At 36.2% G+C, this 12554-nt stretch overlaps 1 protein-coding gene across 1 annotated transcript in view; it reads left to right on the plus strand.

The window, feature by feature from the left end:
- The window catches only part of SENP6 (SUMO specific peptidase 6), a 71231-nt gene that overhangs the window by 47038 nt on the left and 11639 nt on the right, over positions 1-12554 (plus strand). Inside the window, exons 11-18 of the mRNA XM_070733081.1 lie at positions 177-210; positions 1638-1823; positions 2774-2997; positions 5913-6019; positions 6179-6295; positions 7051-7173; positions 8121-8213; positions 9794-10218. Coding sequence (XP_070589182.1) covers positions 177-210; positions 1638-1823; positions 2774-2997; positions 5913-6019; positions 6179-6295; positions 7051-7173; positions 8121-8213; positions 9794-10218 — 1309 coding nt within the window. The remainder of the gene's footprint in view (positions 1-176; positions 211-1637; positions 1824-2773; positions 2998-5912; positions 6020-6178; positions 6296-7050; positions 7174-8120; positions 8214-9793; positions 10219-12554) is intronic.

A 12554-nucleotide genomic window follows, 5' to 3' on the forward strand; every position in this document is an offset into this window, starting at 1 on the left:
GCGGGTGGCGGGGGACAGGAGATTAACAAAATTTGGCAAGTCTCAGTCTTTGCAGTGAAGCAGACATAGCACAGTATATTTCTGTATGGTCTTGGTTTAATTCATTGTGAATAATTTCAAATCATGGGCTGTTAATGACAATTTACACCTGTAATAATATAAATTTTGTTTTTCAGTTTTGTTTAGACTATATTGAAATACGTTTGGAAGGTTAGTATTTTCCTTTGCCTGTTAAGATTTTTCTACATATCGTTGTTTCTGATAAATATATTAGCTGGTAATTGCATATTTGTTTCTTTCTATGTATTATTCTGGTGAGATAAACACATTTAATATGCCAGTATACTTAACCAAGCAGGAATAACTTCTTTATAAATAACATATTAAATACCAAGACATATTCAAACATTTGAGATACACTTTTAGGATATTAATAGACCAATCAAAGACAACAAAGGAAGTGATTTTTATAGATACTACCAATATTTTCCAATATTTAATGTTCAAAGTATAATACCAATATTTAGGTAGTGGATGAAGAAATAAACTCTATGGGTTTTATGCTTTGATTTTTTAAAAATATTGTATTAAATAATATTAATAATGAGGGAGTTGGATGACCATATAAATTTATTCAATAAATAAAGTAATTTATGTTTATTATATTTTAAGCCACTTCTTGTTTTATGGGTATGCAAAATAATAATTCAGGTGCCACAAAATAACTTGAAACCCATACAAATTGTGTTCATACTATAAAATTATATATATTGAAACTAATGCAGTCTCCTTCACTAATGCATATGTGCAACCTAACCCTACACTTTTCATTACAAATGAGATGTATGCTGCTGCTTTTGGCGAAAACAGAATCTCTGTAGCCTCTTTTTAGGCAGGGGAGTTGGTTTATAGAGATATGAGCAAAGAAATACTTTAGCGAGAAAAAGTAGGCATTTTTTGGAGTGGTGGTGGCATTGGCTAGGATTCACAATAGCCAATGCCACCGCCACCCCAAAAAATTGGGCCCTAAAACTATTCCAGAGCAGTATGGGAAGTGAAATGGGGGACTTAGCTGCTTCTCCTTGTATGTGATAATCTTCTTTCCAAGCATCTCCTGCTAAACATACTGCCTAGCATTATATTAGTAGACTGCTCCTTGCTTATTTGGACTTTTTTTGTGAGTTCCTACAGAATGTCACTTTGGAATAAATTTGAAAAAATGCCCACTTCCCATTCTGTTCATAGAGCAGGTTTTAATTCGATACCTTCCAAAGTTCAGTCTCTAATTGTTAAAGCTTTGAAGGTAACCTAGAGAGTGGATTTTGTTCCTCACAATGTAATATTGGATGGACCAAAAAATTTAAGTAATCACTCTAGTGTTGTAATCTGACTTTTGTTTTTTATAACCTTTGAAATAACAATATTCCTTTTGTATTTACCTTATCTTTAAACAAAATCATTTAAAATGTTGTCAGGCAAAAACTCATATGTTTGAGTAGGAAATGTATTAGTAGCACATCTAGTATGTACAAATATAGACTTTTCCTTGAATGTTAACTGGTTTTATTTGATGACAGTTTGCTTTTATTTTGAACGCGTATTAATGAAATTTTTATTGAATATTTTTTATTTTTTAGAGTCAGAAAATGATACTACAGATATTAATTTAAAAACTTCTGAACTTACAAAGTGTGAGTGGTGTAGTGTACGCAAATTGCCAGTGGTTTTCTTACAAACTGTACCTGCTGCCTGCCAAAGTTTAAGATCACATCTGAATATGAATAAGGAAAAAGATAATGTCTGGTATGATTGTCAAGGAGCAAGTAAGTAAATGTTGTTATGCTATCCTTTTGAAAGAATTTTATGAGCAGACTAGAATATGGTAAACTAGATTAGTTTTCATGCTGTTTTCTGAAAATATATAAATAATACAGGGTTCATTGTCTCTTTGTGATTCATAAACGTGGGTTGTGCATTTTTGCAGAGCCCTTTTGGAATTTTCTCGAGCCAATAAAATCCTTGGCAATAATCCTTATGTGCTTTGTAGATAATGCCACATTAGGCATTATTATGCTGAACAGCCTTATTTTTTTTATTATCATGGCAACAACACATTTGGAATCTGAATTTTTAGACTTCTAGACTATTTCTCCTTTTTGCTAATGCTAATAATAATTTATTTGGGGGGGGTTTAATAATTACAAGTTTAGCTGTAAATAATGGTAAAGCATATATACTATTTTTACATTCTTAGTAGTGATTCTTACTTTTGAATACTGAAGAGTCTGATGATGTAAACTATTTTGGCAAGAGCCTAGTTAAAACTATTCTATTTTTAAAAAGCATTTGTGAATTCAGCATTCTGAAATTTACAGAAGTTAAATGCATTTTCAATGAAACAGCATTAGATTAAGATTACTATCAGATTATTTTTCATCCAGCAGTTCACTTCAGAGATATTTGAGTACAATATAAATGTGTTTGTGGGCATGTTGTAATAACTCCAGCCTGCCTTTTTGCTCAAGTAAATTAGATGATCAACATGCAAATATTATGTTCAAAACACAGATGACTATATCAATAGTACCAACATGTAGCCTCTTCATTTGGAGATTCTTTAATGTATTGATCAAGACCTCTTGCCTGTAATTATCTATTTCTACAGAACAACATGTAAACCTAAAAAAGAATTTTGATTACAGTGTATACTATAATATTAAATTTATAATAAATTCATGGGCTTTTAACAAATATTTTTCTTTTTTTTTCATAGATCCAGGAGAACAATATATCATTTTAATTTTTGAGACAAGTCTTGATCCTCATGCAAATGCAATATTTGAAAAAATAATAACCGAAATTGGTATCAGGAACAACATTTCTGAATTTTTTGTGAAAATTACTTTTGAAGAAGCAAATAGTAGGCTTGTAGCATTTACAAAATCGTTTGAAGATACTAGAGGAAGTGGTGGTCCTAAAGAAAGCAAAACAAAGCAGGTAACACTTTAAAAAAAACATTTCCATTATTTTGTACCTAATATTGTCTAAAAGATTCCATAAAATAGGAAACAAACCTATTTTTAGATTATGTATAGACTGAAAAAATGTAAAATATTTTATTGTAAAGGTTAAGGTTTTTTTTTAATAAAAATGTAAAAGCTAGAAAAGTCTGAAAGAGCCAGTCTATCATAGGAGAGAAGTATTCACATCAATTTGGTTGCTGGTTTGTTTCTCCTCTTTCTTCTACTGATACCTATAATTTGCTAATAATACAAGGTTGTTCTTTTTCTCTCATTTCTCTTTAGGTCTGGGGGCTTTGGTGGTTTAGATTGCTGAAGATTTTTTAAAATCTACAGATGGGGTTGCTACTGTTGTTTTGTATTACAGTGATCCCCCGATCATTGCGAGGGTTCCGTTCCAGGACCCCTCGCAATGATCGGTTTTGCGCGAAGTAGCGCTGCGGAAGTAAAAACACCATCTGCGCATGTGCAGATGGTGTTTTTACTTCCCAGCAGCGAGGAGCCGAAGATTGGGGTTTCCCCATCGCCCACGCAAACTCCTCGCTGCTCGCCCGCCCTTCGCCCGCCCACGCCGTTCGCTCGCGCAAATATGTACAGTATATATCTTACCCAGCAAGCTCTTTTTGTTGTTCTTTTGAGGTCATTTTGTCCCGCTGTTGCTTAAAAATAAGCCACGCTACTTCTGTGGAGGAAACCGCGTTTTTAGAAGGCGGAACCGCTGCGATCGATCGTCTGACGTTTGCACAGAACTCAGACTCTTTTTTCCCCCTCAAGACTCGAGACTTTTTTTTCCCGTTAATTAAAGGAAGAGCTGCTCCTGTTCCTGCCCGCGCGCGCGCCGCGCGCCCGCCCTTCGCCCGCCCACGCCGTTCGCTCGTGCCGCTTCCCAGCTGAGTCCTGAAGTGAACGGCGCGGGCGGGCGGGGCGCGCGGGCAGGCAGGCGGCGGACAAGCCGTTCGCTCACGCCGCTCGCTCGCGCCGCTTCCCAGCGAATTCGCTTCAGGATTCAGCTGGGAAGCGGCGCGAGCGAACGGTGTGGGTGGGCGAAGGGCGGGCGAGCGGCGCGCGCGCGGGCAGGAACGGGAGCAGCTCTTCCTTTAATTAACGGGGAAAAAAAAGTCTCGAGTCTTGAGGGGGAAAAAAGAGTCTGAGTTCTGTGCAAACGTCAGACGATCGATCGCAGCGGTTCCGCCTTCTAAAAACGCGTAGTTTCCTCCACAGAAGTAGCGTGGCTTATTTTTAAGCAACAGCGGGACAAAATGACCTCAAAAGAACAACAAAAAGAGCTTGCTGGGTAAGATATATACTGTACATATTTGCGCGAGTGAACGGCGTGGGCGGGCGAAGGGCGGGCGAGCGGCAGCGAGGAGTTTGCGTGGGCGGTGGGGAAACTCCTCGCTGATGCCCACCGCTCGCCCTCCCGCCAGCTAGAGGGGGAAGACCCAGGGAAGCCGCCCAGCAGCTGATCTGCCCGGCGCCATCTACGCATGCGTGCCCATAGAAAAAAGGGCGCGCATGCGCAGATGGTGTTTTTACTTCCGGGTTTTAAAATCGCCATATAGCCATTTCGCAATCATCGGGATCGCAATACCTGGGGGATCACTGTACTTGCGGAGCGTGTTAGATTTTTTAAAAATCTCACCTTTATTACTAACTAACTCCAAGTGACAAATATGCACAATATTTTTCTGTCCTCATGTTTTCCTCACAATGTCAGCCCTATGAGGTGGGTTAGGCTGGAAAACATTGACTGGCCCAAGGTCACCCAACCAGTTTTCATGCTTAAGGCAGGTATAGACCTCAATGTCCTTGTTACCAGGCCAGTACCCTAACCAGATGTGATGATTTTTTTCCCCATTTGTGTTCCTGTGTAGGAATGGTGTTTTGTTCATGCAAGTTATTATGAGAGTGATCATCTTTTCATTGTAATAGCCATATTTTTTATTTTCTGGTTCTGTTTTGATGATTATTTGGGAGGAGGGGTATATATTGTTCTTATTTGCTAAGTATATTTGTAGAATTTGAGGGCAGTGAAGCTGAGTATTTTATTTAAGGTGTGTGTGCATGTATGTGTATGTGTGCACATACAAAAACACATTTTCCATTTTCAAGATAATTTTACTTCTGTTTTATGCTACATTTCTGAAGTCCATTTGGCATTTGGAAGTAGATCTCCAGCTCTGGTTTATATTTGAGGAGGAACTGCTAGGAGGGAGGGAAAAGAAGAGAAGAAGACAGTTAAGCTTGAGAAATGGTTCTGTTGATGGTTGGTGTTGTGTATTGATGGGCAGTTTGCTATGTTGCATAAACCAAGAGTAAGCCAGGGTTTAGGGTTCAGACATAATGATTTCAATTATGTCAATTGAATGATTTCAATTACCAAGTCTCTGTGGAAAAAGACTCGGCCCTTTCCCACATCAAAAACAGGGTTAAGGATAGTGGCATCCATTACATTAAAAGTGACATGTGTGGTGACAGCGTCACCATATGCTGCAATTACACAATTGATTCACAATGTTATAACTTCTACATGAAGTCCCATATTAAGTGCATATCACTAGATTGCCAATTTTTTCAACTGCCCCCCCCCTCTTAAGTTTTCTGAGCATATAATATAGATAACTGTGTTTTAAACAAATTAAGATTGTTAGATAGATCTGGAGCATGTGTGAAGTGGGTAAGGGAATGAGGAGCACATGCTTTATAAACAATAGTACATAGAGCTTGAAAGTGAAGCTGGGAATAGTGCTTGAATTGATATTCAAATGATCCACTTATTATAATTTATCTTATCATATTTCAATAATTGCTTAAGAAAAATAAAAGATGTGTAATATTGTTTTTTTGTCAGCAAGGATTTAAATATGACACTTGTTTGTTAATTTTCTTAAGGTTGTCTCTGATTCTAAAATGCAGCTGCAAAATCCATCACAGTTCCAGTTCTTTGAAGATGATGAAAGTGGAGAGCCACATACTGTCTTCATTGGTCCTATAGAAAAGTAAGAGTTAGTTCTACTTTTTGTAATTTTTTAACTTTATATTTATTTATTTTATTTATTTAGTTTGTCAAACATGTATGAGATAACAGTATAAGTATAAACGTGGATACGAGCGCAGGAAATAAGTATGAAGCTTACTTGATATTTATTTTTTTGCAGGTTGATAGTTTATCCACCTCCACCAGCAAAAGGGGGTATTTCTGTGACCAATGAAGATCTTCATTGTTTAAACGAAGGAGAATTTTTAAATGACGTAATAATTGATTTTTATTTAAAGTAAGTTGTGTAGTGTCCATTTCATGAAGATAAAGATAATTGAGAAATCCCTTAAATATTAAAATCCAACATTGACAGCTAAGTAAAACCTTTGTTAGAACTAATCAAAATAACACAGAAGAGGGTTTAAGCTTTTGAGTTCTCCAGAACTCTTTATTTGGCACACTATGAATAAACAAATAGGGGAGAACAAGAATATTTAAAAATGAAATATGGTGATCCAGCCATGAAGTCAGAAGCCTCTCATTAGTCCTCAGAGGAAGTTTTTACTTTTTTGCATATCTTTTGGTTAGTGATTTTGTAGTTTATGCAGAGTGTTTCGAATGGTTACTTTCCCATACTCTGAAAAAGCAAAATATTAGCTCTCCATTTATCTCTTACCACAGTTGATATATTAAGCTTTTTTGGCATTGTTATTTAAAGACAAAGATTTGGGTTTCCTTGAAAAAACATTATTTTAAATGTTTTTCCCCCAAATATATCATAATATTATTGTAGCTGAATAATAACCAAAGAAGCAAATCGTTTTTGAGAATTATTACATTAAACTAGCATTGGAGGTACATTCTGAAACTTCTTTCAAAGTTTCACTGCATTTGGATGCTCCACCCCAATACTTCAGAGGCCATGACCTTTATTCCAAATAAAATATTTGAAACATAACTTTTAAAAACATTTAAAACAAATTGCAGTTTGTGGTTTTAGTATTTAACTTTGTGCCAAATATGTTGTGTATTCTCTATTTCAAAATAAAGGTATCTGGTGCTAGAAAGATTAAAAAAAGAAGATGCAGATAGGATTCATGTGTTCAGTTCCTTTTTTTACAAACGCCTTAATCAAAGAGAGAGAAGGAATCTTCAAGAAACTTCAAAGCTCACGTAAGTCTAGCTGAAAGATGTTTGTAAAATTTCAGTTAGACAAACTTTGTCTAACAGAAAAACAGGTAGTCCTCGACTTATGATCACAATAGAGCACAAAACTTATGTTATTAAATGAGACATTTGTTAAGGGACTTTTGCCCCATTTTACAACTTTTCGTGCCACAGTTAAGTGAAGCACTGCAATTTAGTAACATGGTTATTAACTGAATATAGTAACATGGTTATTAACTGAATCTGGCTTTCCCATTGCATTTGCTTGTCAGAAGGTCATAAAAGGTGATCACATGATTTCCTGGGATACTGCAACCATTGTAAATATGAACCAGTTACCAAACATCTGAATTGTGATCAAATGAGGGTGGGATCGCTAAAATGATTATAAGCATGAAAAGCAGTCATGAGTCATTTTTTTCAGTGCTGTTATAATTTCAAACAGTCACTAAATGAACTGTTGTAAGTCAAAGACTACCTGTAGTTATTTATGTAAAGCCAATTCATACAATTTAATATGTTTTGATGTTGGGATTCAATAACAGCTAGTGATTCTAGGTTAAACAAATGTGCTAATATGAGTTCCCGTATGGAAGATGGAATATTAATCAAGCAGACAGTCTCGCTTGAGCTGGGAAAAACTGAAGGACTTCAGTTTCCTGAGATTTATATATAAAATGCTAGATTGTAACAAAAATAATTGAGTAGCATAGAAATGAGAGTAACAATAAAAGGATACCAATCATATGCTATAACTAGCATGCGTAGTTTGACAAATTATTTTCAACTTTCATATCAAATTAATACTATAAAATGACTTTTTGAAGTATTGATACTATTAGAATATAGTAATTAATAAATTCTCATTATAAATGGAAAAATAATACTTAATTTCCTAAGTATCTTCTGAAAAATTATAAATGCATTTTACTTTCCTGTTAATTTATTTACAGAATTCAGCAGAAACGGCATGGTCGAGTAAAAACATGGACACGGCATGTTGATATCTTTGAAAAAGATTTTATTTTTGTTCCTCTTAATGAAGCGTAAGTTGAGTAATATGTAGAGCATTGGAATTTCATTTATATTGATAGAATCCACACATTGTATATTGTTTATTTTAATAGTAATTACTTAGTGAACATAACATATGAAAATAACTGAAAACATACTTAAGATTAATTTATATAATTTATGTGTAAGGTAAATTATAAAACTTAGTTTACAAATCACAGTAGTAATGCTCAGAATCAAACATACACATTCTTATGTAATATGATGTGAGTTATGATGGACAAATCCTCAAAAGCCACCGTTTGCTCTGAGCGTTCACAGGCTTCCCCTTCTCTTCTTTCACATACAAAAAGGGAATTCTTTAATACATACACACTGATTGTTATATCTCACAGATAATCTCTAAAAGCAACCATAATGTTCATTGCCCTTGAAGAACTTGTGAAGCAGCATCCCACTATTCAGAAAAAAACCCCCCAAAGATTTTTCCTGCTCTTCTCCACTTCAAACTTGAGAGGGGTAGAATGAGGTACAATGACATGCCTCAACATACCTGATAGCTGTTCTAAACATCTTTGTGGCAAGGAGTAAACTACAGTGATACCTTGTCTTACAAACTTAATTGGTTCCGGAACGAGGTTCTTAAGGTGAAAAGTTTGTAAGACGAAACAATGTTTCCCATAGGAATCAATGGAAAAGTGATTAATGCGTGCAAGCCCCAAATTCACCCCTTTTGCCAGCCGAAGCGCCCGTTTTTGCGCTGCTGGGATTCCCCTGAGGCTCCCCTCCATGGGAAACCCCACCTCTGGACTTCTGTGTTTTTGCAAGGCTGCAGGGGAATCCCAGCATCGCAAAAACGAGCACTTCGCTGGCAATGGAAGTCCAGAGGTGGGGCTTCCCAGCAAAGAGAGCATCAGTGAAATCGCAGCATCGCAAAAACACCAAAGTCCCCGAAACCCCACCTCCAGACCTCTGTGTTTTTGCGATGCTGCGATTTTACTGAGGCTCCCCTCGCTGGGAAACCCCACCTCCGGACTTCCGTTGCCAGTGAAGCGCCCGTTTTTGCGCTGCTGAGATTCCCCTGCAGCATCACAAAAACACGGATGTCTGGAGGTGGGGTTTCCCATGGAGGGGAGCCTCAGGAAAATCCCAGCAGTGCAAAAAAGGGTGCTTCGCTGGCAACGGAAGTCCGGAGGCGGGGCATCCTAGAGGCGGCAGTGGGTTTGTAAGGTGAAAATAGTTTGTAAGAAGAGGCAAAAAAATCTTAAACCCCGGGTTTGTATCTCAAAAAGTTTGTATGATGAGGTGTTTGTAAGATGAGGTATCACTGTATATTCCTTTCTCTTGCATTCTCTTAATTCTATTCTCGGGGACTGATTCATGATTAAATAACACAATATCTCTGAATGAGCAGGCCTTATTTGCTGGCCTCCCATTTTAATTCTAAAGTTAGAGCAAGACAGATGAACAGGTTGTATTTTGCTTGTTGTTGTGTTACAATATAGCATATTAGGAAGAAGAGGTAGTATAGCATTGTAAAAATGTATTAGATACTTTTAGAATATATTATAAAGATATCTTTTTAATTCCTTTGTTGTTTTTTCATTTGCAGTGCCCATTGGTTCTTGGCTGTCATCTGTTTTCCAGGTTTAGAGAAACCAATATATGAGGCTAACCCATATTACCAGGAAAATGTATCTACACAAGTTAAATCTTCCTCTTTAGATCAAGATAAAAGTATTTCATCTCCTGTATGTGCTGAAATGGATCTATTACAGCAGCCCCCTCTAACAAGGAAATTGTTCAGCAAGAAACATATTGCAGAATTAGCGGACACAAACACAGATTTAGAGGAAAGTGAACCATTATACTGCAAAAGAAACTCTTCTGAGAAAAGTGGCTTTAAAAAATTTAATCATTTGAACATCACTGTAGAGGAATTCAGACCTATGGAACCCATATGTCCTAAACATGATCTGAAAATTTCAGAGGCAAATGGAATGCAAAATGAACATAAAATTCATATCCAAGCTAGTGGTATGTAGTCTTGTCTACTCAACTTTGTTTTAGCATCAGGAATTTTTAAAAAGTACAAACATGTAATTTAGAGCATAATATTTAGATTGTAGATTAGGCACTTATGAGTATGTACACATAATTGCATTTCATGAACAAAGCACTATAATGTTGAAGTGTGCTTAAATCAGAAATTATCAAAATATTTTGTCTTCGTACAGGTAGATTTATATATTTAAAATTATTTTAGGTTACCTTTATAAGCAATGTTCAGGTCGACTTCATGTTGGATTCTAGGTACAGAAGATCCAAAGCTTTATTGAAAGCTTCCAAGATACCACGATTGAGATAACTTTCACCTGAGAGTGCCTAGAAAACCAGCTATGAATTAAAGTAAATATTTAGTCCATCATTCTATATCACAAAGTGGCCAGCTGAATGCACCTTAATGGTTGCTCCCCATCAACTAGTATTTAAGAAATACTGCCTATGATTTAAAAAGCCGCAAATAGTTGTCACCATTACTAGTCACTGATCATCTGATTTTTCAGTTAGTTGATTCCCTTTTAAAAGCATCCAAAGTGCTTAGCAGTATTTCAACTGTTGGCAGTAAATTCCACAAGTTTCACTACAGGCTGTATATAAATGTCTGTTCTTCTATTGGTTCCAAATTTACTTGCATTTAACTTTAGTGGATGATCTCAAGTTCCAGTATTGTGTGAGAGACAATTTTTTTCTCTTTCTGTATTACCTATGTTTTGCATACTTTTATATGACTCTCAACTTTCTTATATCCTTTTTTGTTCTAGGTTAAATAAGACTCTATTGCTGCAATCTTTTTTCGCAACAGAGCTGTTCTAACTGCCTAAATTTTGTGATTGCCTGTTGCATCTTTTCTAGCTCTGAAATATCTTTCTTAAGCCTCAAAGACTGCTTCAAGTGCAATCTCACAATAGATTTGTGTAAAATCATTACATCAACAGTTTCATTTAATTGTTCACAGGAGTATTAATACCCCTTTCATCTGATCTTTTTCCTGAAAAATCTGTTCTGTGTCCTTAGTACCAGAAAATTCAGTTTTCTTACTATTTCCCTATCTTCCTTTTGTATATCTTTAATACTCTTTGACATCCAGTGGCCTCCATGTTCAATTTCCTTATATAATTGCATTTCAACTTTTCATTGTTGCCTTAATTTTATTCGTCATGTACAATGGTTTTATTTTGTATATTTTGCATCCTTTATTAGCTCTTTGCATATAATTTACTCATCTTAGCAACATGTTTTTTGAAGAAAATATTTTAAAAGATTTCTGAATTGTTCATAAACTATTGTAGCATTATTCTAAAGTTGTGATATTTTTCTGATCTGAACAAATAGTAACTTATTCAACAAGATCTAACAAAGATGGAAGGAGTATATTGAATTTTTGTACAGTAAAGATATCAATATCTGAGATGTGTTACAATCTATTCTTAATTTGAGGTCTGCACTTTACCTCAGTTTCTCTTAAGAATTTTGAATAACTTCCAGTGATTGTGAAAAGAATTGGCTTTTTTGATGTTTGCTTTGATCTATTCATTTTTTAAAAAGTATATATGACCACCCATATGACATTTTGACTTTGTAAAAAACATCCTTTTTAAAAAACTTTTTTGCAGTAAATGTAACTACTGTTTTTTAGGTAAATTGTCTATTTGCATCGGGGTTCCCAGTTGCTTCAGGCTTCCTTGGAGTGTCATCTTTCTGTCTTAAGATTATTATTATTATTTATTAGATTTGTATGCCGTCCCTCTCCAAAGACTCGGAGCGGCTCACAACAACAAAACAGTACAAATCCAATAGTTAAAAACAATTTAAAACCCCTTAATATAAAAAACAGTCACACATCTCAGACAAACCATACATAAAATGGAAACGGCCCAGGGGAATCAATTTCCCCATGCTGACAGCAGAGGTGGTTTTTAAGGAGTTTGTGAAAGGCAAGGAAGATGGGGGCAATCCTAATCTCCGGGGGGAGTTGATTCCAGAGGGTCCGGGCCGCCACAGATAAGGCTCTTCCCCTGGGTCCCGCTAGATGACATTGTTTCGTCGACAGGACCCGGAGAAGGCCAACTCTGTGGGACCTAACCGGTCGCTGGGATTCGTGCAGCAGAAGGCGGTCCCTGAGATAATCTGGTCCGGTGCCATGAAGGGCTTTATAGGTCATAACCAACACTTTGAATTGTGATTGGAAACTGATTGGCAACCAATGCAGACTGTGGAGTGTTGGTGTTACATTCTGCACAATCTGAAGTTTCCAAACACTCTTCAAAGGTAGCCCCATGTAGAGAGCATTACAGTAGTCGAACCTCGAG

The sequence above is a fragment of the Erythrolamprus reginae genome, chromosome 1 (genome assembly GCF_031021105.1).
Source record: "Erythrolamprus reginae isolate rEryReg1 chromosome 1, rEryReg1.hap1, whole genome shotgun sequence".
Classification (NCBI taxonomy): domain Eukaryota; kingdom Metazoa; phylum Chordata; class Lepidosauria; order Squamata; family Dipsadidae; genus Erythrolamprus; species Erythrolamprus reginae.